Source organism: Ostrinia furnacalis, unplaced genomic scaffold (genome assembly GCF_004193835.3).
Source record: "Ostrinia furnacalis isolate ACB-3 unplaced genomic scaffold, ASM419383v2 OfSCF7182, whole genome shotgun sequence".
NCBI classification, from domain to species: domain Eukaryota; kingdom Metazoa; phylum Arthropoda; class Insecta; order Lepidoptera; family Crambidae; genus Ostrinia; species Ostrinia furnacalis.
The window spans coordinates 424,575-450,353 of record NW_021137421.1 but is presented as its reverse complement, the minus strand read 5'-3'; the positions used below and the strand labels follow the sequence as shown (position 1 = coordinate 450,353).

At 39.5% G+C, this 25,779-nt stretch overlaps 5 protein-coding genes across 5 annotated transcripts in view; 2 read left to right on the top strand and 3 right to left on the bottom strand.

Moving 5' to 3' along the window:
- LOC114363667 (GPI ethanolamine phosphate transferase 2-like) overlaps nt 1-8,472 on the top strand; it is a 32,425-nt gene extending 23,953 nt beyond the window's left edge. The window contains exons 12-13 of the mRNA XM_028319465.1: nt 5,495-5,667; nt 7,925-8,472. Coding sequence (XP_028175266.1) covers nt 5,495-5,667; nt 7,925-8,180 — 429 coding nt within the window. The 3' untranslated portion in view covers nt 8,181-8,472. The remainder of the gene's footprint in view (nt 1-5,494; nt 5,668-7,924) is intronic.
- A 1,040-nt stretch (nt 8,473-9,512) lies between these two features.
- On the bottom strand, nt 9,513-19,509 carry LOC114363618 (peptidyl-prolyl cis-trans isomerase FKBP8). Its single transcript, XM_028319392.1, has 8 exons — nt 19,401-19,509; nt 19,075-19,266; nt 18,745-18,885; nt 17,979-18,250; nt 17,332-17,578; nt 14,687-14,965; nt 13,743-13,847; nt 9,513-12,612 (listed from the first exon to the last, which is right to left on the bottom strand). Exons 2-7 carry the CDS (start codon nt 19,264-19,266, stop codon nt 13,764-13,766), a joined length of 1,215 nt encoding a protein of 404 aa, XP_028175193.1. The 5' UTR covers nt 19,401-19,509; the 3' UTR covers nt 9,513-12,612; nt 13,743-13,763.
- A 309-nt stretch (nt 19,510-19,818) lies between these two features.
- Nucleotides 19,819-21,240, top strand: Cdk5 (Cyclin-dependent kinase 5). Its single transcript, XM_028319391.1, has 2 exons — nt 19,819-20,600; nt 20,880-21,240. Exons 1-2 carry the CDS (start codon nt 19,943-19,945, stop codon nt 21,116-21,118), a joined length of 897 nt encoding a protein of 298 aa, XP_028175192.1. The 5' UTR covers nt 19,819-19,942; the 3' UTR covers nt 21,119-21,240.
- Nucleotides 21,241-22,020: 780 nt separating this feature from the next.
- Nucleotides 22,021-24,198, bottom strand: LOC114363632 (protein lethal(2)essential for life). Its single transcript, XM_028319416.1, has 2 exons — nt 22,520-24,198; nt 22,021-22,055 (listed from the first exon to the last, which is right to left on the bottom strand). The coding sequence occupies exons 1-2, from the start codon at nt 23,313-23,315 to the stop codon at nt 22,021-22,023; spliced, it is 831 nt and encodes a 276-aa protein (XP_028175217.1). The 5' UTR covers nt 23,316-24,198.
- Nucleotides 24,199-24,819: 621 nt separating this feature from the next.
- LOC114363660 (DNA replication complex GINS protein PSF3) lies at nt 24,820-25,737 on the bottom strand. The gene is made up of 3 exons (XM_028319456.1): nt 25,548-25,737; nt 25,186-25,454; nt 24,820-25,100 (listed from the first exon to the last, which is right to left on the bottom strand). The coding sequence occupies exons 1-3, from the start codon at nt 25,720-25,722 to the stop codon at nt 24,876-24,878; spliced, it is 669 nt and encodes a 222-aa protein (XP_028175257.1). The 5' UTR covers nt 25,723-25,737; the 3' UTR covers nt 24,820-24,875.
- Between the last annotated feature and the right edge of the window lie 42 nt (nt 25,738-25,779).

The window sequence follows — 25,779 nt, the reverse complement described above, 5'->3', positions numbered from 1 at the left end:
GATCAATAATTTAGTTGAAAACATTTTTACATTACAGAACATAAGTCAATAAAGATATTAAACTTTTGCGTTTCATTTCAACTAAAATAGAAAGACGCGGGTCTTAATGTGACATTTATAATACCTACACTAGCGGCCACCCGCGACTTCGTACCCGTTTTACCCCCTTAGGGGTTGAATTTTGCAAAATTCCATCTTAGTGAGCACCTACATTCTAACAGGAACCCCATGAAAAATTTGAGACTTCTAGCACTTGTAGTTTCTGAGATTTCGTGATTAGTGAGTGACTCAGTCAGTCAATCAGTCAGTGACCTTTCGCTTTTATAGATATAGATATAAACATAATACATATTTTATTCATCTGATTGAACCATGTCAGATTGCTATAAATAAAATATCCAGTCCAATTTTAAATATTGCGAAATTGAGTTTATCTTTCCTGACTCTACGATAAGATTCACTCTTTAATTGGTTAGTTTAATTAATGAATAACATGATTCATTAACATCGAGTAAATAAATCATTCGAATAAGCGGCTTCATTAAACGAGTCTTTATCCTCTTTGATGAAGTACTTTTAAGAATATGTTGGAAAATATTATGTGAAGAAATAATTAATTGCAAATATTGGAAAATAACGGATGCAGGCCGTTACCAACCCTCCATTATAGAAATCATTGGGGCCTATGTTTAGCAGTGGACGTCCTCTGGATGAAACGATGATGATGGTGATGATGACTGGAAAATAATCGATGATAGATTTAATAAATAATGATTATGTAGGATTGTAGGTACAATAAAAATCGAAATACAGCGACATTGAAGCCATGCAAAAACAATAATTGTGCTATGAAAAACGACTCTCATAAAAAATATAGTGTGTTTTCTGTAATTGTAAATTTTAAATGTGCACATTAATTTATAGTCAAATTATTTTAATATTATTTCATTTTATTCACCGAGATAATGAGGTACCTACAGTAAAATGTGGTCTTGCAGCTTATCTTTCCGTTTTCATAGGTTTTGCTGCACCATAAAACTATGAGCTCTACATCGACTGCAATAGTAAGAACATGTACCTTACAGTAAAAACCACATCCCTATCGGTTCAGTCAACACACTATGACAGACCAAATCGCAAAAAACCGCCATTTTAACCGCAAAAACAATTCCTCTGTCGCGTCTAAGCTATACAAGTGTGAAAAACTAATTACTACACAATGTGTCGTTGTCACGCTTAGTTATCAGTTAATTGAGAAATTAACGTTAATGCTACTTTTTCATGTGGCTATTCATGATAATTTGTTACACAACAATGCGACATTTCGTAGTCTACGTAGGCCTTTACGGTTTCATTTTTGTAGGGTGCTCGTTTCAAACATGTTTGACTTTTATAATCATTTGTACCTTAGAATAGAATAGTCCTTGTCGCCCAGTGTGCGCAGTCGCTTAGTCCATGTTTATCGGATTCTCACGCCGTACACTTCGCACGTCATGTGACCATTGTCTTGGGCTCGCATGTTACTAAGTGGGTTGGTGACATACTTGTACAAATTACAAGTAAAAATGTCCGTGCTTTTTAGCGATTTTGTGAAAAATATTCGCCTCTTCTCGTTCCCACCCCTGCAACGATGTAGCCAGGATCTACAGCCTGACCGCCAATAGACACGCAACCAGTGAAGGTAATTTGTCCCGGGGGAAAATTAAACTGACATTGAACCCACAACCAAATAATCAGAAGCGCATAGGAAGAAGAACATAGAAAGAGTTAGAAGTTAAGGTTCGACTTCCCTCCAGTGCGAAACGTATGACAGGTGACAAAAAAAAGGTTTAATAACCTTTAAGAAAAGATAATAAGAAAGAAAGAAGACCACGGACAAATAAGCATCATCATAAGATATAGGCACTTCATAATCCTTAAATAAACTTATTAAAAGTTACTAAAACTTTAGAGGCGAACATAGAGTCTAGTATAAAAATGTGTATAATTTTCCATAACCGCTTTCGGAGACATCTCATACGTTTCTTACACGAGCTTTTAAGCTTTCCAAACCCGTCCGTGTAATTACACAAGCACGTTAACAACTTTCAAAGTGCTGTATAAGGAGAAAACCGGTGGATAACTTATAATAATTACTTCAAATAATCTTTTATTTTTTTAAGTTACTTGTAACTTTGTTAGTTACTGTCATCCGCATTGTACTTGACGATGAATCCTTTTCGAAGTCCTTCTATTTTCTTCTGATTAAATTGGTAGCTTGTCAATCACAATTAAACCCCTGGAACAGGTCTTTCTTCACTAATTGATTTTGATAGCCAAAGCCAAGCTGCTGATCTTGGCTACAGGAGTTGCAAGAAAGAATTAAAAGTGGAAATGGTGCTTTATTAAATGTTTTTCTTTTAACAATAGTGACTGAGTTGCTTGCGCTGCTTCTTCTCAGCACTGAGCCATTTATTGTCCCGAAGCAGTGGTAGGGTTAATAATGGGACGTGTGAAAATGATTTTAATAAGCAAAAATAAATGAGTTTTATGAATGTTGAGAGATAGAGAGAGACAATTTTCAAAATTCAAGACCGACCCAAAGCAATTTTGAATTGAAATTCTTGTTTGAAGTAAAATGATTACTCAAACTATACTCGTACTATAAACACATCCCGATGCATATTCTGATCAGTATTGCACAGCTTAGTAAACGAGATAACGGTAACTGATTGAAAACAAACAGCGTGCGAACCTACCTACTCCACCTACGCACTGCATTACCCGCTATACATATACACGTGTTTTAATAAACCTGCCTAAAAACAACCTTATCTGTTTTATTATAGTGTCGATACTTGATATGCAAAGTATCCTTGCTATATACAAAGGTGGAATTATGTAAAGCAATCGTAATTATTTGACAGTTCATAACGTACGATAAAGTCAGTTAAACAAAGCGTTTGACAGGTTAGTCGTACGTTATGAACTGTCAAATGATAACGATTGCTTTACACAATTCCACCTCAGGATTAAGTCTTGAGTTCTCCGCATTTAGTTCTAGAACACTAGATTTTTTCATTTTTGGAAAATCTAGGTACCTAGAGTGTACCTACTCGTACCTATCTAGTATGTACCTACTTTGCATTTGCGAGTGTGCGAGTGAAGGTATCCCTTATAGCCTTTTATTTCAGCTATTCAACCGCCTCTGTGGTCTAGTGGTAAGACCACCTGCTTCAGACGCAGAAGTCCCGGGTTCGATTCCCAGTGGGGGCAGATTTTTCTGTTCGGTTTGGTTGGTGGTGGGGCTTGTTCTAAGTCCGCCTGGCTAGCTACCACCATCTTATCTAAGTCTGTCGCCATAACAACAATGTTAACAGCATTGTTGTGTTCCGGCAGTTGGAGGTAAGATAGCCAGTTCCTCAGTGATTGAGGATTCCGGGCGAAGCTCGCTTCCAACTTCGGCCAGATCATCACCTACCATCAGGTGAGATACAGGCCAAGAGCTTCTAAATATTTTTTAATTTAGGTTAGGACAACCTGTAGATAGTTACATAAACCATAGCCTCTTAAGATTTTTTCATACTTTTTGCCTTCTATGGCATAAGCATTGAATTATTATGTCTAGAACAATCGAAGTAGTGGCTAAATCAATCGATAAATCATGTGCAGACCGTTTGATACTAAATAAGTCCAATGAGCCGATCACGACTCCGTCAATAGGTCACACATGTCACTATTATGTTCTCTATGTAAGGCAGTAAGACAAAAGAAATCAAATCAACAAGTTCTAAGCATGTCAAGGATGCACTTTGTGTTAAAAAGTTAAGCAAAATCCTGCTACTGCAAAATAAGATGACCGACGACATTTTAAAAAATCTTTGAAATTAAAATTATTTAAAAATTTGTCTACTGAAAACAAACGACAAACGATTTTTTGAATCGACAGCAATTTTTGATTGATAGATTGATTCCTAATTCAATTTTCATTGCAAATAATTAAGAATCAAACGAACTTACCTGTGATGTTTGATGTCTAATTATACGAGTGTCTTGACCGAAGATGATTACGTTTTACATGCAGCAGTACCTGGTATGATGCCGTCCTTATCACACTTTTAGAGAATATTTATTTAAAAATATAAGTTTTAAATATAATAAAGTACGTGTTTTGACTCCTCAGCACCGTAGTACATTCCGCGGTCCGCCATATTTCTTGTCATTATTTTAGAGCAAATTTTTTCGATCGGTTAAGGGTAATTATTCTCGGGTGAGGTGGGACTGTAATCATCTTCGGTCAAGACACTCGTATAATTAGATATCAAACATCACAGGTAAGTTCGTTTGATTCTTAATTATACTTCGTATCTCTCCCGAAGATGATTATGTTTTACATGCAGATGTTTAGAGCATCGAAAAAATTACAACCGTAGAAACTATTAACTTGTTCAAGGTATTTTAGTATATAAACAAAACATTGTTTACTTTCGTAATAATTAATGATGGTTTTGAAACGAACAGTTAACAAAATCACAATCACACAAAAAGTTAAATTAAGTAAGTTTCTAGTCTAAATGTAATACCCGAAACGTTTCGGGTGTTACAGTTTTTAATCAAGAAAGAAACATACTAAATTAGTATCATGCTCAGATATTAGTTAGTATTTGAAATCATTACTACCATGACCTTACTTTTACCAAATATTGTTACCCTCATCCATTTGTAAGGTACAATAATAAAACAAATACCTGTTTTTCTGTTTCGGGTGTTACATCGCCGAAGTAACAAGAAAATACACTTAAAACTTGATGATTATAAATTTTTTTGGGACTATGACGCTATCTACCAATACTATGATAAATACCCTCGAATCATATAGTGGCAAAACGGTTCACATATTGATAGTTTTTTTTTAATCGTATTACTAATAATTAGAGAGAAAATGATCATTCAGACAGTTGACTTAAGTATAGACTTTGAAGACTAATAACTTAAAAATTACTTGTTTCTTTCAGATTTTTTTTGTTGCACATTATAATTTGGAATGTATACTTTCAAAATTCATCAGATTTAATGCGAAAAGAACATATTTAGTTTTTCACCCTCGGTAACATTTGTCATGGAATGACCCTACCGTTTAGATTCAAAAGTTTCGAAGGAAGTTTACTGCTTCGTTTTAAACACTGTCTACTCACGGACATTGCCCGCGGGCGGCGTGACCGGAGGGAGCGGCGAGCGTTCGGCGAACGAACGAGCAATGTTTGGTTCGCGAGCGAACATTGAAGAAGACGATTCTGACGCACTCTCTTCAACGACTTTGCCCTAAACGGTCTCGATAATATTGTAAATTTATACCGAATAGATAATTAATTTCATACAGTCTACTCTTTTCATTTATAAACTTCCACTACACTCATTATCGTAGTAACAAACACGGTTAAATCTTTTATAACTACATCACATTAATATTGACTGAAATAAATGATCAAATATGGCACATTTTGTGTTCCTCCAGGGCAACTCCAACAGCCTAGCGTCCGTAGACCTAGGGGCGGGCTACGTAGGGCTCCGCGAATACTGCCCAGTGCGCGTGGCGGCTCGCATGGGGCTCCACGCCTACGCCGGGCCCGCGCTCGCCGGCTGCATGCTGTTCTGCCAAATACCGGTCGTTGCTGAGACTTGGGAGCAGTGAGTGTTTCTAGAACCTTCCCTGACAGCTATAGACCTATGACCTTCTATGGGCTACGCTGGGCCCGCGCTCGCCGGCTGCATGCTGTTCTGCCAAATACCGGTCGTTGCTGAGACTTGGGAGCAGTGAGTGTTTCTAGAACCTTCCCTGACAGCTATAGACCTATGACCTTCTATGGGCTACGCTGGGCTCGCGCTCGCTGGCTGCATGCTGTTCTGCCAAATACCGGTCGTTGCTCAGACTTGGGAACAGTGAGTTTCTAGAACCTTCCCTGACAGCTATAGACCTATGACCTTCTATGGGCTACGCCGGGCCCGCGCTCGCCGGCTGCATGCTATTCTGCCAAATACCGGGCGTTGCTGAGACTTGGGAACAGTGAGTTTCTAGAACCTTCCCTGACAGATATAGACCTATGAACTTCTATGGCTGTAGGACCTTCTATGGGCTAAGCCGGGCCCGCGCTCGCCGGCTGCATGCTGTTCTGCCAAATACCGGTCGTTGCTGAGACTTGGGAGCAGTGAGTGTTTCTAGAACCTTCCCTGACAGCTATAGACCTATGACCTTCTATGGCAGTAGGACCTTCTATGGGCTACGCTGGGCCCGCGCTCGCCGGCTGCATGCTGTTCTGCCAAATACCGGTCGTTGCTGAGACTTGGGAGCAGTGAGTTTCTAGAACCTTCTGTGGGAGCTGTAGAGTATCTGTAGGACCTTCTATGGGCTACACCGAGCCCGCGCTCNGCGCTCCCCGGCTACATGCTGTTCTGCCAAATACCGGTCGTTGCTGAGACTTGGGAACAGTGAGTTTCTAGAACCTTCCCTGACAGCTACCTATGACCTTCTATGGGCTACGCCGGGCCCGCGCTCGCCGGCTGCATGCTGTTCTGCCAAATACCGGTCGTTGCTGAAACTTGGGAACAGTGAGTTTATAGAACCTTCCCTGACAGCTATGGTCATAGACCTATGACCTTCTATGGGCTACGCTGGGCCCGCGCTCGCCGGCTGCATGCTGTTCTGCCAAATATCGGTCGTTGCTGAGACTTGGGAGCAGTGAGTGTCATTATGTGTTCCTCTAGGGCTACTGCCAACAGCCTGGCGTCAGTAGACCTGGCGCGGGCTACGTAGGGCTCCGCTAGCGGCACGCATAGGGCTCCACGCCTACGCCGGGCCCGCGCTCGCCGGCTGCATGCTGTTCTGCCAAATACCGGTCGTTGCTGAAACTTGGGAACAGTGAGTTTCTAGAACCTTCCCTGACAGCTATAGACCTATGACCTTCTATGGCTGTAGGACCTTCTATGGGCTACGCTGGGCCCGCGCTCGCCGGCTGCATGCTGTTCTGCCAAATACCGGTCGTTGCTGAGACTTGGGAGCAGTGAGTGTCATTATGTGTTCCTCTATTATGGCTACTGCCAACAGCCTGGCGTCAGTAGACCTGGCGCGGGCTACGTAGGGCTCCGCTGGCGGGCTGGGGCTGCACGCCCACGCCGGGCCCGCGCTCGCCGGCTGCATGCTGTTCTGCCAAATACCAGTCGTTGCTGAAACCTGGGAGCAGTGAGTGTTTCTAGAACCTTCCCTGACTGCTGTAGAGTATCTGTAGGACCTTCTATGGGCTACACCGAGCCCGCGCTCGCCATGTTGTTCTGCCAACTGCCGGTCGTTGCTGAGACCTAGGAGCAGTAAGTACCTAACTAGTAACTACTAGGTTTAAAACTTTGTAAGAGATTTGTTTATGATCCCGGGCTCGAATGCGCTAAAAATTTTCAACTGCAACGCAACTGAACGACGAACGAAATTCAGCTGTTTTGATCTATCCGTTTCGCGGTGTCGTTTTGACAGCAAGTTGAAACGAAGTTGTAAAGTAAACGGAGCGCAGATACGCCCTTACGTAAAAGCTGACAAAAAGCTTCTTTTTCTCAAACGCAAGTCAAACGCATCACGAACTTTTGATTTGTCTTAGTAATTTTAGTTTCTAAAATAAGGTATTCGGACTTTTAATGAAAAACGCATAAATAAATACTTTGTTTGCGCGTGAACTTTACCGCGATACCGAATTGCATATCAGCTGGAATGATAATTGAGCGATACTGGAGTGTAAACGGGAGATGAAACGCGAATGAATTGGAGAGATTACAAATTAGCGCAATCGGGACCCTGACTCCTTACCTTTGAAATGAATTTGTGTTGGCAAAGTTCAACATGTTGTACGTTTTGTTTGAGATTTACAAGATGCAATCAAGTGACTATCTCTATTCTCCACAGGTACTTACAGACAGTGTGGCGCGTCTCAAACATATTCGCATTCCACCGCGTCTACTCCATATCCGTATACAGCGTCATTGCGATCCTCTTCAAGCACCACCTATTCGTCTGGTCAGTGTTCTCCCCCAAACTGCTATACGATTTGGCAGCTACAGTTTTCACGCTACAAGCACTGAGCACCATAGCATTCATCGTACTCCTAGCCCACTTCACTAGTGGGCTGGCCCGAATCGTGACGCTGAAGTCAAGATTGTGATACGAGTTTTAATGAGGGTAATTAGATAATTGAAACGGGTAATGCTTCGGCCAAACCAACGCGTGCAGATCGCATCGGCTAAATGGCGATCACTGCGCGGGCATAGATCGACGCGTTAGTGTGAACTATTAGCTACAAATTCATACAAGATACCTAATCTGCCATCGCGCAGGCTACACGCGTTTGTTTGGCCAAGCCTTGAAGCGAAGACTGTTTTATTTTTAAGGATAAGGCGGCGTGATTTTGAAGCAATCGAATATATCTTGAACTGGGTTGTTATTAATTGTTGACTGATATCGCCAATGAATTGAATTATTCCCAAATANCCCAAATACCTACATTCCTGTGGATATTGTATGACAGTATGAACCTTCGGCAGCTCTTGTTCGCTTACTTTTTGATTTATTTATATCAAAGCAATATAATAAAATCATTTTTACATTACTTTTAAACTATGGATGAAAGTCTGAAATAAATTATTTATTATATTATTATTATCTCTTTATTCAATTTCCTTCTTATTTTTAATATTTTTTTTACAATGTAAATTATAAAAAAAACTAAAAATACATTATAAAAAAAATTCTTAAAAATAGTTAATCCGCTGGTAGCGGAGCAGGGCCCAAGCTACCGGTGGTCAGGGTCACAGGCTGAGGAACCTCCGGACAATGCGTGCCGTGCTGAGGATCACCGCCTTTTGAATCTGACCCTTGAGCCAACCATCTAGCGAGAGCTTCTTTAGATGTTATTATTATTACATACTTGGAAAGTTGGGTTTGCAACACTGGAATGAAATGTGCTTTTAGAGAAGTTGTGACTGGGAATGGTGTCAAGACATTTTGTCCATGATATTCATATGATAATGTGTACTATACAAATACTTAACACGAGCAGAGAAATATCGTTTTTAAGAATTGCATGCTACTATTGCTTCAAAATTGAGTCTCAAGGTTTGGAGTTTGGACATTGCATTCGATTAGTACCAAAGCAAATGTTGTATGATTTCCTTATAAATAGATATTTGTCAGATTATTATTATTAGTTCGAACGAACGAAGATATTTGCCAGATTATTATTAGTTTAGATAAGTAGGAATGTCTTTTATGTGTATATCAATGTGTAGAACACTTACAAGTAAGATCTCTAGCGCGCCTGCGCACTGAACCACGTATACAATTTTATTCTTAAATGTAATATTGATAAATAAACACCATTGAGTAGAAAGACAAACATATTTTAAAAAGATATTACTGTAGTCTTATTTCTGAGAGCATGACGGATTGACATATCTATGTACTTGTATCATGTGTACTTTTATGGGATTCTATGTTGTTGTTGATGTTTAAATTATTGTAACTAGCCATTAAAAGCATGTAGAAAACAGTTAACACACTTCAATAGAATAGATACAATAAATATTTGATGTCCATGTCTCCAAGTTTTTGCCCCCGCGGAATTCGAATCCGCTACCAACAGGCAGGGCAGTAGACAACACCTATTCATAATTAAAAAAACTATTTTAAATAAGTATAATATTCAATTTATCTAAATGTTACTAATGTAAGAACTATTTAAACTTATGAAGAGCTCTTGCCTCCCTTCATGTAATGTAGAAAAGAGGCATATTTTTTAAGTACTTACCTAAGGCAAGTCTTTTTCTAGATGACGGGTTTTACGCTCGGTTTGTCTTAAGATGGAGCCAATACATTCCGTGTCAAATGTGCACAAAGTGCGACAAAACGCGTCATCTGACTATTTTAAAGTGAAGTTTTCTTTGAAGCGAAGATGGGTGGAGTTTTAATGTATTTAACACACCAAAGGAAAACATAATAAGGGAAAGAGTGATTTTATCCACCCAACTCCGAAACAGCAGAAATGCTACCAAAATTAAATGAAACAATGTTTGCAACAAATGATTATGTGTATACTGGAACCACCATATTTTTTATTTCTTTTTTTTTTACATTTTTACTGTAATATTACAATAAGATCCTATACCAAATCAATGTCATATTTTATCGTCTAAATAAAAAGTATTGACGTTCAATTTGCATTTATTTCAGCCCTTACAACCATAACAATAAAACAAACTGATAAGTATATTACGTAATAGTTACGTCCATCTGTTTTGATGACAAATGACAATTGCTTTAGGTAATAAATACAAAAAACTCAACATAAATAAATAACCAACAAAATGAGACGTGATTTTTATAGACACTAGATTACAAGCCAATATGTAGAAGAAAATACACGGAAATACAATAAAATAAAAGGACTATTACAATAGTTAAGCAGAAACATAAGCTAGATAGTGTATCAACATACATTTTTTTACGTTGACGTCAATCAGTCCTGTTATTTGGAATGCGTTGGACTATTACAATGGACCAGCATTCCCATATACATTTTATTTGATTAACCATTACCAGCATGGCTTGATAGTTTTTAGAATATTATAAGCTCAAATCTAGCTAAGCTCACTATATCTCACTGAATACGACGCGACAATCATTAAAGAAACAGAATGATGCTTTTAATTTAATGATTCTAATATAAATGAGCAGTCGTTCGAGAGTCAATTTTTCTCGGACTATCGAAAGTAAAAAGCAAAAGAATGTCGCGCTCATTGCGAACTTCAACTACAAGAGAACTACAGTGCAAACAGTTTTTCGTAGACGGATAAAAGGGCCCAAGCACACCACGGTTTTTTCAGGCGCCATCAAGGCACATGCAATTGCTGAAAAAACGTGGTGTGCATGCCCTCTAAAAGTCGAATTGCGATAAAGACGAAACAAGACAGGTGCTGTCAATATTAGGAATAATTGCCCGAGTCACAGTGACTTGTAACTTTACAATAATTTTTATTAGCAAAGTAATGACTTCACGTCAAGATATGAATCGTCAAATAATGTTAATCGTTTCGTCTAGATACGTTATTCGTACGATTATTTTCTAAGAGTTAATAAAAAGCACCAACAGAAAAGGTTATAAATACATACATGACTTAGGTTTTTTAGTATACAGTTAAAAACTTTGAAGCCTGGAATGCGTTGCGTTAGCTGCGGTACTTACACTTAAAAAGTATTTATCGAAAAATATATTCCTGCCGGGCCAGCAAGAACAACACGACATAATTTTATCGTGGTATTATGTCAGCTAAATTTGATATTTACGCCACGACAAAATCATATCGTGACATTCATGGTAGTAGGATGGTTTGATTTTTAAAATATGTCGCACGCAACTATTTTAATAACAAACAATGATACTATATTATAATAAATTTATACATAAATATTCTGATATTTCCAATTTTGGCACTAGCTACAAAAATGTATTCCGTACATACATTTATTTATATTAAAATACATACATCTGAACTTGTAAAACAAAATGCACAGGCGAAATTTAAGAGATAAATGCATATTGCGGAAATATTTAGCAATAAAGTACAACGATTGAATCACATGATATCTAACTTCTACATTAGCCTAACCTATCACCTTTTTACAATAAACTAAATACAAAATATTGTCTACAGAAAGTGATCGTATTACTCTATTTATTTATCGTTTTGTAAAGAACTGCAAAAATATATTTCTTTATATCTGTTTTATGTATAATGCTGAAGATAGTATCGATAAATAATTATTTAACTACTATTTATTGATAAACATGATTATTATTTGAATCAAGGAAATAAATTCTATAGTTTGCGTTTTAAGGCCCTATTAGTATGCTTAGTAAGTACTAAATTTATTGATTTAGTTATCAGGAAGTAATTGACAGAAAAGCTAACGTGTGTGTGTAACCCACTTAGTTTAACAATTGTAATAAATAAAACAATGAGCTGTAGTTAAAATATTGACTCCAAAAGAACATCAGTACATACTTGTATTTTCGTGTAATAAGTACAATATTGTTATATTGATGTGTACTCAAGTCTCTGAATACCCGCAGTAGTAGTAGTAGTAGTAGTAAATGGTATAAAAATACGTTTTGCATATCGCAACTAGCAAACTATAATATTAACATGATTCTCTCTAAGACATTCCGCTGCCTAATTATACAAGTCAGCGTCTATCAAAATTTATTTCAGTTTAATTTACAACCCGATTACTGCGCTCTTGGCAGCCGTGACGTCACATCGGGTTATACAGTATACATCCATTGCTGCCGCAATACAAATCACTGACAAATTGTCTTTGAACCAGCGATGGTTGTAATCAAATAGTCACATTGAAAACGATCGTAACAGACGTTGAGTTGAATAATTAGGCCTCTGACAAGAGCGAATGGGACGAAATGACGTTCACGCGTAGTCAAGAGCGAGACAGATAAACCAGTACCATCGCAGATATGATGTGGAAATCTAAGTAGATAATGTGCACCTTTACCTTCCAATCACACCATTGGAAATCTCGGTTACCTGAAATGTTGAAAAAATTGTGTGTAACACATCATTAGGTCATTCAAATCGGCCAAAATAATCATTTGCTTTTTTTTTGCTAAGAGATGATGGCCGATGGGGTAGAAAAGTTCTCGAGTGGCGACCACATGCCGTAAGACATAGCGTGGGCAGGCCTCCCACTAGGTGGACCGACGATCTGGTGAAGGTCGCGGGAAGAATCTGGGACGCGAGCAGTGCAGGACCGGTCGTTGTGGAAATCCTTGGGGAAGGCCTTTGTCCAGCAGTGGATATAATTTGGCTGAAATGAACTAAGTAGAGTAAGTAAAACAATAATATAAGATTTTAAACTTTCGCGTTCCATTTCAATTAAAATAGTAAGACACGGGTCTTAACGCGACGTTATTAATGAGAACAATAATATAATCGTTATAGCCAATGAGCTGCTGTCATAGTGACATTAACAGAGTAACGTCAATGTCACACTAGAAACGTCAGAATAGAGGGACGCGCGCGGACATCTCTGCGCGCTTTTTAGCTAATTGATCAATTGTAATTAAAATGGACCCACAAGGTGGACCGACGACCTGATAAAGGTAGTAGGAAGGCGCTGGATGCAGGCTGCTACCAACCGTGCGATGTGGAAGTCATTGGGGGAGGCCTATGTATAGCAGTGGACGTACTGTGGCTGAAATGATGATAATGATGAATTAAAATGAGGCAATATAATAATGTGCAAGTGGAGTATCCAGTGTTTTATTTATCTCTTTAGATCTCCCGGCCTCTAACAGCACTCACTTGTATTGCAGTATGATTGTCAGTGCTGCAGCTTGTACCGGTACACCAGGACGCTGGCCACGCCCACCAAGTGTATTATTTATGAGAATAGATCTTCCGGCCTCTAACAGTACTCACTTGTATTGCAGTATGATTGTCAGTGCTGCAGCTTGTACCGGTACACCAGGACGCTGGCCACGCCCACCAAGTGTATTATTTGTGAGAATAGATCTCCCGGCCTCTAACAGTACTCACTTGTATTGCAGTACGAATGTGTCAGTGCTGCAGCTTGTACCGGTACACCAGGACGCTGGCCACGCCCACCAAGTGTATTATTTGTGAGAATAGATCTCCCGGCCTCTAACAGTACTCACTTGTATTGCAGTACGAATGTGTCAGTGCTGCAGCTTGTACCGGTACACCAGCACGCTGGCCACGCCCACCAGCAGGCTCAGCAGTAGCGAGCCCCACACGAACATCTGGGGACGACGCAAATTGAACCGTGATGTCATGCGAATAGAGCTCATGTTCCTATTAGAGTTCGCTAATTAACTTCAGCAGCAGCAATCCCCACATAAACATCTGTGAGCGTTGTAAATTCAACTGTCATGTCATGCGAATAAAGCTCATATTGCTTATGTGTAAGAGGGCGCTAATTAACTTCGGCAGAAGAGAGCTAAGTTGCAAATTGACAAAATCGAAAATTAAACTGTAATGTCATGTCAATAGAGCTCATGTTCCTATGTATAAGAAGGCGGTAGTTAACTTCAGCAGCAGCGAACCCCACACGAACATCTGGGGACGACGCATTTTTTTTTATGCAAGACAAGGCAGGTATTTGACCGCAATCGCACCTGGTGTTAAGTGAGATGCAGTCTAGGATGGTACATATCTGCCCTGTAAGTGCCTATTCACTCTCGCCTTGAAAATTCAACTGTGTTGTATTTCTATGAATGGACAACGGCAGCAGCACATAGCAGCTAAATACCGAGGTATGTAGTGATTATAAATGCTATTTTGCAACAAAACTGTTAGTGTGATCTATCAACATACAGATGTGTTTTATTCACAAAGGTTGAGCTGCATCCATTTAGTTATGCCTGGCTTTATCAGCCTTATTGGGCCATTTTTCATTATTTGAGGTTTTATTCTTACTCCTACCAGCCTAGTTCACTCCAAAATGCCTGGCGCCTGCAGCCAATACCGGCCTTACAGGCTTCCGGTAGTGAAGCTGAGATTGGAGAATTTCTGTCCTCAAATTTATATGTTAATCTAGTACACGTATATCTCTCTACATATAAACTAGAATTTCACATACCTTAGCTCTGGACGGTTTCTTATCAGGCGAGCCTTTGGGCTGGTCAGAGGTACCCAACATTCTCTTAGCCAGACGGCGCTCCACCGAGCGGTCTCTGTTAGCCCTTTGCTCGCAGCGCTGCAATTCCTTCTTAGTGCCCGAGTCATCGGGCGCGGCGGCGGCGGCTGCCCTGGCTGCCTCTAAGGCTTCAGAGTTGCGGCCCATGGCGGAGAGGATGCGAGACTTGCGGTATAAAGCTTTAGCGTTGTCTGGCTGGCATTGGAGCACGCGGGTGACGGCCTGAGAGAAAAAAAAATGATTTATAAATAAATAATAATATCCTTGGACATTTTACACTGCGCGTCTAATCCCAAACTAAGCAAAGCTTGTACTATGGGTACTAGACAACGGATATAAACATACTTAAATACTTTATTTTTGTAAATACATACATATTATACATAGAAAACACCCAGTCCAATACAAACAAATATGTTCATGCACACAAATGTTTGTACTGTACGGGAATTGAACCCGCAACCTCCGGAATAGTAGTCCGTTTCGAACCACTACACTAAACGGCCGACACGGCTACGCCTAGTCCTTTATAAATAGTTTAATTTTATTTTATTTGTGTTGAGCGGCTATTCTAGTTCAATAAAGTCCTAGTATCACTGCGACCGTTATCGATCTATTGTGATCGCCGCTGTTTTCCTTACATTTCGCCTCCGAGTTCTGCATCCATTAGGAAGTGCAGTATCTTCTGGGGGGCGATATGTTTTACATCTTGTGGGCTTAGGATGTGTTTGCCCACTACTACTACACACACAACTACTAGTTTCTATGGGTAACTCACTTGTAAGGCGGCGTCGTAAGCGCCAGCCTTCAGCTGCGCGGCGGCCATGTTGTTGTGGACCCGTAGCCTGTCATCTAACAGCGCCTTCAGAGCGTCCGAGGTAGGGGTCATGATACCCCGCTCGGTTTCATCCAGGACATCTAGAGAACGTCTGTAGAGTTGCACAGCGAGGATTGATTTCCCTTGTACTACTCGTTGCTAGGGGTAACTTACTTGTAAGCGCCTTCAGAGCGTCCGAGGTGGGGGCCATGATGACCCCCTCGCTTTCAGAGCACATCTAGAGCGCGTCTGTAGAGTTGCACAGCCAGGATTGGTTCCTTACTTCAGCACTAGTAATTACTGCGGGTAACATACCTGTAAACCAGTGTCGTAAGCGCCAGCCTTCGGTTGCGCGATAGCTATGTTCTCANCGAGACTTGCGGTATAAAGCTTTAGCGTTGTCTGGCTGGCATTGGAGGACGCGGGTGACGGCCTGAGAGAGAAAGATTGGTTATGATATTTTTACTTATTATTACACAAATCACTAATACTCCCGTTAGCCCCTCGTACTAAGCTAAATATGCTTGTATCACGAGTGAGCTCACCACAATAGTCGAGCGGCGGCGGGGGTTCCCTGGATCACGAGTCGGCCAGTCCGACCCCTTCACCATTCGGCTGTTCGTGGCAATTTATTTAAAATAAATGATGATTTGAGAGGAAGAAGCAAAAGTTTATGATAAATATCTTTGCTGTTTGTAGGTAAATTTAATTACCTACCAAGTGAGAGCAATCCATGTAAATAAAATTATAGGTAAGGTACTAAAAGTAACTTCTAATAGGCTCCAAATATAAACATACGTGTTGTTGTGGACTTGAGGACTCTTAGACGTTCATCTAGCAGCGTCATTCGTCCGAGGTATGAGTCATCTACCTCTCGTTTAATACATCCAGACTCTACCGGTACAGTTGCACAGCAAGGATTGGTTCCCAATACCTGTACTCCTAGTTACTACAGGTAACTTACTTGTAAGGCGGCGTCATAATCGTCAGTCTTAAGTTACGCAGAGGCCATGTTCTCATTTAGTACATCTAGAGCGTGTTTATTCAGCTGCACAACGACAGTTGGTTTCTTACGCCTGTAGTCCTTTACTAGTAACTATGGACAACTTACTTGTAAAGCGGCGTCGTAAGCGCCAGCCTTCAGCTGCGCGGCGGCCATGTTGTTGTGGACCCGTAGTCTCTCATCTAACAGCGCCTTCAGGGAGTCCGAAGTAGGGGCCATCTGCCCGCTCGGCGTGGGGTCTGTGATACCCCCCTCACTCTCATCTAGTACATCTAGAGCGCGTTTATTCAGCTGCACAACGACAGTTGGTTTCCTACGCCTGTAGTCTTTTACTAATAGTTACTACATAAGGACAACTTACTTGTAAAGCGGCGTCGTAAGCGCCAGCCTTCAGCTGCGCGGCGGCCATGTTGTTGTGGACCCGTAGCCTCTCATCCAACAGCGCCTTCAGGGCGTCCGAAGTAGGGACCATCTGCCCGCTCGGCGTAGGGTCTGTGATACCACCCTCGCTCTCNATGCAGTCCTTTACTACTAGTTACTATGGACAACTTACTTGTAAGGCGGCGTCGTAAGCGCCAGCCTTCAGCTGCGCGGCGGCCATGTTGTTGTGGACCCGTAGTCTCTCATCCAACAGCGCCTTCAGGGCGTCCGAGGTAGGGACCATCTGCCCGCTCGGCGTGGGGTCTGTGATACCACCCTCGCTCTCATCTAGTACATCTAGTATTGGCTCCCTACGCTTGTACTAATAAGTTACTAAGGACAACTTACTTGTAAGGCGGCGTCGTAAGCGCCAGCTTTCAGCTGCGCGGCGGCCATGTTGTTGTGGACCCGTAGCCTCTCATCTAACAGCGCCTTCAGGGCGTCCGAGGTAGGGACCATCTGCCCGCTCGGCGTGGGGTCTGTGATACCACCCTCGCTCTCATCTAACACATCTAAAGCACGTCTGTAGAGCTGCACAGCGAGGATTGGTTCCCCACGACCGTACCACCAGTTGCCGCGGGCGCGGCGACGCGTGCTGATTGATAGAAAGGAAAATAATTGTTTTACAGAATTTTATACAAATTATCTTCATGGCTGAAAATCAACTAACACTACTGTAGGAATTTTATTGAGTCTTCTCAAAATAATAGCAAATCTACCAAAACTTATAAAACACCTAGCTTTTTTTTACTAGAAACTCATTATTTACATTTGACATTCAACCCATTATTATTACAAAATTAAATAGTCAACATTAGCAAAAAACGGCATGGGTGGAGGCTATCATTTTTCAAAGGAAATACAACTTAAATTAATATCGTGAATATATTATCAATGACTTTAGTATGTCACGGTCATTCTAACGCTACAATCTAATGTAAACAATTCAACCTTGTGATTACACAATCAAATTTACATGAAGTGTGGACACTTACCCAATTTGCATTCTTTCAGCTATCGGCAAGGTTTCATGCTCTGGCTCTTCATTCCAATCGNTCCAATCATGGAGTTCCAGCCTTACTTCGAGCCAAGTCTCTGGTCCAATGTTTGGACCGTCATATTTTGGCCCATCTAGTTCTCCAACTGTGCCTAAACTCTCTCCAGTTTTTAGCCCTGTTTCTCCATAGGCAAACCGGGGAGCCAGTTGCAAAAGGTTTTCTTCTCCTTCATGCATCAGGGTCAAAGCCAGGTCCATGCCTTGTAAAACCTATAAAATCATTGTAAATATTATTATATTATTGCCTTTTTTGAATTTTATGTTAAACACTACTTTTGATTCTGACATTTAAAACAATGAGGCTGTTATTTTTGCAAAAGAGCAATTATTTTTTATGTCCGGCTCTTGACTTGATCTATATTGATAAGTATTGTCAATAACAATATTCAGTTTATTCGGGGATTTTATTACAAGAAAAATTAATTAAAGCAAAGTCCCATGTTTATAAAATCAGTTTCAAATGTAGGTTTTCATAATTTTGCATAATTTTAAACATATTGCAGTGCCATTTTGAGAACAATATAGCGATATGATAAGATTTTGTCATCATAATCTCTTATCAAACATAACTAATAATAACAATGAAGTATGCATGTACTTAGATAATATGACATCATAATAGAAGCTGCAATCTACATCATCAATCTTACAGGCAAACATCTATTTTATAAAATTTTAAATTAATTTTAAACATTGAAACTCACCTCATTATCTCCCAGGTATATTTTTACTTGGTCCCTTTTCTCAACTAAATCACCTGTGTCCCGTATTTTGATTTCATAGCTAATTCTGCAGATATCACTTCTGTTTGGCCTGGATTCGGAATCTTTGCCAGGTTTTAGTATCTGTGAAAAAGTTATTATCTGGCATCAACACAGGAAACCACACATTGAACTAGAATTACACATTTTTATTAGGAAAATAAATAGAATGATAATTTGGAAAGAAGGTATCTGAAATATTGCAATTAAAATCATAGAAAAACGAGTAACATGAACAAATGATAAGAATCCATTATTATCCTTGTAAATAACCTTTTTGAGTAGCGCTCCTGACCCCAAAACATCCTGCCATTCATCTGTTTTGGGTTCGGCAATTTTTTCTTTTTCCGCCGCAGCTGCTTCCGCGATCTTCGCCTCTTCGATCTCATGAGCAGCAGCCGAAGCCAAGTCCTCAAAAGAACTGCTTTCTGACTTATCAACCAAAGTCCTTTCTTCTTCACTCATCTGTAAAAATCGTGATTTCGTGATTGTGTACGTGAGATAATACGTAATAGCCAATGTTTATATTAATATTGATACCGCAAAACATATATACTTATTGTGGAGTTTTACCAATTTAGTGCAAAATAAATCCTCACCTTCTATGAATTTCTAACAAAGGATATAGTTTTCCGAAAGAAAAATGAAATACAAATTGTGACAATTCAACTTTTTGGATTTGACTCTTGATTTTTTTATTCGCAATATTAAAATTGCATTTGTAAAGTTTGTTTACATTTAATTTTCAGAATTCAAAACTTAATTAAATAATTGTAATGATTTTTAATAAGTTTTCATTAACTTTATGATTATTTCTTTCTTTTTATTAATTTGTCAAATATTTTTGATATTTTGTCTTTGTTTGTAATGTAGTCAAACTTCCTACCGTAAACAAGCTTCGTAAATACTAAGGTCTAGTGATGTGTAATTCCATTTGGATAGAAACCATTTGAACTGTGGTATTTTCAATTGAAATACTGTTGATTACGTACAACACTAATTCATGTGGCTGTCAGTGAATTCACGTCTCTGTCTCTGTCAAAAAAAAAAGAAACTGTCAAATATCGGCTGGCGCTGGCTATCGGTAAACTGAAAAATTGTTGGTGATAAACAATTTGAGTCAATTTATTACATTGAAAATATGCAGAAATATGAAAAGCTCGAAAAGATCGGTGAAGGAACCTATGGCACAGTGTTTAAAGCTAAAAACAAGGAAACGCACGAGATCGTCGCCCTAAAACGCGTGAGGTTAGACGACGACGATGAAGGCGTCCCTTCCTCCGCTCTGCGCGAGATTTGTCTCCTCAAAGAGCTCAAGCATAAGAATATCGTTCGGCTCTACGACGTGCTGCACAGTGAGAAGAAGCTAACATTGGTGTTCGAACATTGCGACCAGGATTTGAAGAAGTACTTCGACAGCTTAAACGGAGAGATAGATTTGGATGTGGTGAAATCTTTTATGTATCAATTACTTCGTGGTCTAGCCTTCTGCCATAGTCACAACGTTCTGCATCGTGATTTGAAGCCCCAGAATCTGCTTATAAATAAAAACGGCGAGCTTAAATTGGCGGATTTTGGTTTAGCTAGAGCGTTCGGTATTCCTGTGAAGTGTTACTCGGCGGAGGTCGTGACGCTGTGGTACCGGCCGCCTGACGTTCTTTTCGGCGCGAAACTGTACACCACCAGCATTGACATGTGGTCTGCTGGCTGCATATTTGCTGAGCTGGCCAACTCAGGGCGGCCTTTGTTCCCTGGCTCTGATGTTGATGATCAGTTGAAGAGGATTTTTAAATTACTAGGTAAGATTTAAAATATTCTTCATAATACTAATGTTTACCATCTTTTCATCAGTTTTATGGTATACACATTTTGAGCCTCCTACCCTCATTCATATTTAAAATTATGTGCTATTTTTTATTAGATGTAGGAAGGTTTTGATAATAACTATGATTCTAAAGCACCTATACAGAAAGAATTAATGGATCCTTATTACATTACTGTGTAGGTCCTACACTGTAGGATAAGACGAATCTTTAATTAGATTAACTCAAGGTAACTCTTCATTTATCTTGTTACAGGCACACCAAACGAAGACACATGGCCTGGAGTGACTCAGCTGCCTGACTACAAGCCGCTGCCGGTGTACCAACCGAGCTTAGGGCTGGCCCAGGTGGTGCCCCGCCTGCCCGCCCGGGGCCGCGACCTCCTGGCCCGCCTCTTGACCTGCAACCCGGCGCTCCGTATGCCCGCTGACGACGCCATGGCCCACGCCTACTTCCACGACCTCAATCCATCCGTCAAGAATGACAGATGTTAACAATCAATCCACCCATACAAATGTACCTCTGAACTATTATTTTGTGATAAGAACACTGCAGAGATACAGGAGTGTTGTGATGAAGAGACATTGACATAGTTATAAGAATTAATGTGAGGATTGATTGACTTAAATAATAAGATAGACGTACTGAATAATATTTCATTTTGTACATTTAATTTAAACATTGTAGTAACTCCAGCTTTTATTTGCTCAGAAATGATCTCAAATGTGTTATATTGACTACTTCAGTGACTTAAAATAATTGACATTTTGTACAGATAATCATTGTGAATTAAGAGCCATTTCACAAAAATATTCCGCGCGAATTTAGGTAAAAGCTGTCAACGCAACGTCAAAAGATTAAAAAGAACGCTGAAATGGACAAAAAAATCTTGAGCCGTGACCGTATTAAGACTTGATTTAAGTTATTAATTTTAAGGTAGAATGAGGTATTCAAACTTGGTTAATTAATTTAAATGTTTAATAGAGTTTATTAAGTCTTTTATATTTCGATTCATAATGTAACACGAATAGGTATAATATGTAAAATATATATTAAGTATAAAATAAAGACAGTCACATAGTGAAAAATAAATCTGCCCCCTTACAGCTCCATCATCGGACCCTGGATACGAATAATGAAACACGAATAGGTATAATATGTCAAATATATATTAAGTATAGCCTGACCAGGAACATAAAAACCCTCGCCATGTTGCGGAAAACTAATGGTACTAATTTCTTTTAATGGCAACAGTAACTGAAAACTTCATTGACATGTCACCTTGCATGTCAGTCTATTGCTGTCAAAGTGTAAACAAACTTTATTTTAAATGTGCGCAATTGATTTTGTGAATTAAATTGCTAAAATCTTTTTATAGTCGTGAAAGAAAAGTGGTTCACAATGTGTTAAAGTATTTATCGAAGAGAAGTACTAAGGGTTCGGACAATATTTTCATTGAATAATGTTTCCGACAAAGGTTGTCAAATTGACTGACATGTTTATCGTATAGTACAGTCCACTATGAAAATTAGCTGTGGTTTGTTTCAAATACCTATTTTAAAGTTTTTTGTCACTTTCTAAGTGTTGAATTTTATGGAATTGGGAAAGAAGTACCGAGTTTGAAGCGTTCATGAGCAGACATTGCAGATTATTGATGAATAATAAAATAAATCCTACTAACTCGATTGATGGTTTCATTTAATTTATTTAAACCAGGTTACCTATAATAATATTTTTTCGTTAATTTATGAAAATATCAAATTAGCCCGTAATCCTGAATCCGGATACATAAAGTTAGCCTATTAATTTAACACAGGTACGACTGTACTCAGTGTTGCACTATCAAATGCAATTGACGCGCCTCTATGCCAGGGTTTTTATGTTCCTGGTCAGGCTATNGATAGCTGTACTGGCACTTTCTATTTCTGTTTTAGTTCTAATACCCTGGGCACAGGCATCATCTATTTTTTCTTTTGCTTTAGTACTTGTAGCTTGTCCAGATGTCTCTCCTCTTGATCTTGTCAATTCATCTACTTCTTTTTTAGTCTCCATTGATATCTTCTGGGTTGCACCTGTAGAAGGAGCTTCCAATAATTCAGGTTTCAACAGACAGCAATGATCTTCTTTCAACATTATTTCCATGTTCTTTTTACTTGATGCACTTTCTACTTTCTTAGAGTCATCCACCTTTTCTTTTTCCATCTTTTCAAGTTTGGGTTTGTTTGGACAACTATCGCACATTTTGATTGGAACAGTGATTTCCTTAGTTTTTGATTCTTTAGCTTTTTCGGCAGTCACGGTGAGGATTCCATCAGAAGAAAGTGAAGAGACAACACTATCTGCATTACAATCGCCAGGCAAGAGGTATCGCCTCTTAAACTGCCGAGATATAAACCCGTAGTTGTCCTGCCTTTCTTCGTGCTTCCCTTCGATTATAACTTCTCTGTCTGCAACTTTTACGTTAATTTCATTTGGTTGGAAATGTTGCATATCCAATGTTATTTTGAAACTGTTCTTTTCATTATGTATTGTCGATCCAAAATCTTTTTCTGATCTTTGTAGATACCATTGCCATGGCCTGTAGTAGTTCGTACCGTGATAATTGTGCGACGGGAATATCAAATCGTGGGGGCTGATGCATAATCCGAAACTTTGGTCGAATAAACTGTGTGGGTATCGTGATAGATTCATCTCGACTTCGCGATCTGAGCGGGACTGAGAAATTTAGGGCGGCGCCAAGATCTTTTATAGACTGCCTTCCTATCTTCATAAGGTTGCCAATAAATATTTTGTTAGGTTCAATATATTAATTACTATTGTGCAATCGCCAAGATGATAAAAGGAGTTTCGGATATCAGCGGCATTCTGAGATAATGATCAAGTTTAGTAAAGGCTTTTCCGAGCATAGGTAGTTAGGTACCTAACTGCTTCAATAATTTCCAGGGATGAATAATGAAATATGACATACTTATCGTAACTAGTTTACATACTGCTACTATACATAGGTACATCGTAACGACTTCTAGATGTGCCATTCCTTGAAATTGAATCTCCTAGAAAGCTTGCAATTAATTCGCTCTCGCTCTGAAACTAAGTAGCCATTGCTTGCTCAGCCCTAGGTGCGACCCATCAATAGTAATGAATGTTTGAACGTTCTAGCGTATTTATTATTAGCGTGACATTAACAACTGCGAATCCAAACAACAACGCTCAAAATAAAGCCATGATTGAATTACTTGAGCTCTGAATTCAAGTAGTAAATTCGTTTTTAAACATATCTATGAGGTAGAAACGGGATTGTATGGTAAAAGTAGGGACATACAGTCATAGTAAGTAGTACAAAGAATACACTACGAGTAAGTAAGTAGACTGTCGCACCCGAACTTCATAAATAAGATCCTGATTAGGTGTAATCGAACCCGGGACTAAGTGCCCATTTGCAGTACATCTAAATCCCGCGTTTCGTTTGTATTGGATTAGATACAAACATTTACCTTGCGTACCTAGAAGACGTAGCGTGGGCAGGCCTCCCACTAGGTGGACCGACGATCTGGTGAAGGTCGCGGGAGGTACCTGGATGCAAGCGGCGCAGAACCGGTCTTTGTGGAAATCCTTGGGGGAGGCCTTTGTCCAGCAGTGGACGTCTTTCGGCTGAAACGAACGATTTACCTACCTCGCGTGGTGTCTTCTCGGCACCCGACAACTCTACGAAACTTCTATAGAGGCGTTGGATTTTTAATTTTACTGTTACTTACTTATTAAGTAAGTTATCTCTTTACAAGGCCGTTGAGGCGAAAAAGTTCTCGAGTGGCGACCGCGGGCAAGACGTAGCGTGGGTAGGCCTCCCACTAGGTGGACCGACGACTCGGTAAAGGTCTCAGGAAGAGCCTGAATGCGGGCAGCGCAGGACCGGTCGTTATGGAAATCCTTGAGGGAGGCCTTTGTCCAGCAGTGGACGTCATTTGGCTGAAACGAACGTACAAACAAGTCCATATTCGCTTGGCCTTGTCATTTGGGTTAAACTACCCCCTTGTCATAAGTTCATAACCCCAGTCAACTAGCTGACTGAATAGCTGCCTCTGTATGCAAGCTCTCTCTGATCTTTCTACCTGTATTGGTAGAAAGAAGCAATAGCAGAATTGGAAGTAAAGTTGTACAAAAGTTAATTGTGGTATTTATTCAATGAAACAATTAAGATAATTAGACTAATATTTATTTACATAATATCCTTAAACATAATTAATTTCCTAACTAAAACATTTCCATTTGTGCTCTTTTTCTTTTCCTATGATTAGCAACCATGCTGGCTGTAGTTAGTGGGCAGTCTCCTCTCTGGAGCCACGCAGACAGCGAGTTTTCAGTGCTGGCGGCAGCGGCGGCGCGCTTGCGTTCACTGGCCGACAGAGGCTGCATGGTGCCCAATGTATCGGTAGACACACTTGCCGAAAGCAGCAAACGAAATCGTTGTTTACACGTCTGAAAGGAAAATCAGGAAATTTTGAAACTGGATTGTACAAATTAGTTTTTGTTCAAATGTTTATTTCACATTGCAGGTACTTACATTTTCTAATGTAGCTGCAACTTCCCCTTTTATATCGTGTTTGGCTATGTAGCAGCCCAATTCATAAAAATATTGACTTAATTTATGCATGTCTACAGTACAAGCATCTGCATTTAGAATTTCTCTGTAAGAATCTTTGTAAATTTTTGGTAAGTCTACACTGACCAAGGGAGGTCTTCTAGACTGAAGAGATTCTGCCAGCCACAAAGGTATTTCAACATTTGTGCCGGCTTTTAAATCGTCTTCAGCAGCTGAAGGATCTAGAAATCCTGAAAAAGAAATTTTAATATGGATAAATTCATTCAGATAGAATTGAACAAAGTTTGAACAATTTCCTCCCAGTTATAAGTATTATAACCTACCCATTTTCGGTAAATCGTGTAAAAATTTACATGGCACTTTTTCATTGGTCACTAAAATATCTGTTATTGACAAATAGTTCGACATTGTATATTTATTGGGGAAATTATATGATAAAAAATAAAAAGCATAGCAAAACAAGTCAGTTACGAAAAATAATAATAAATATTTTGACATATCTATTTTAACGAAAGGACATCATATTCTGTCATACAGAAGAAGCACCATTATTTT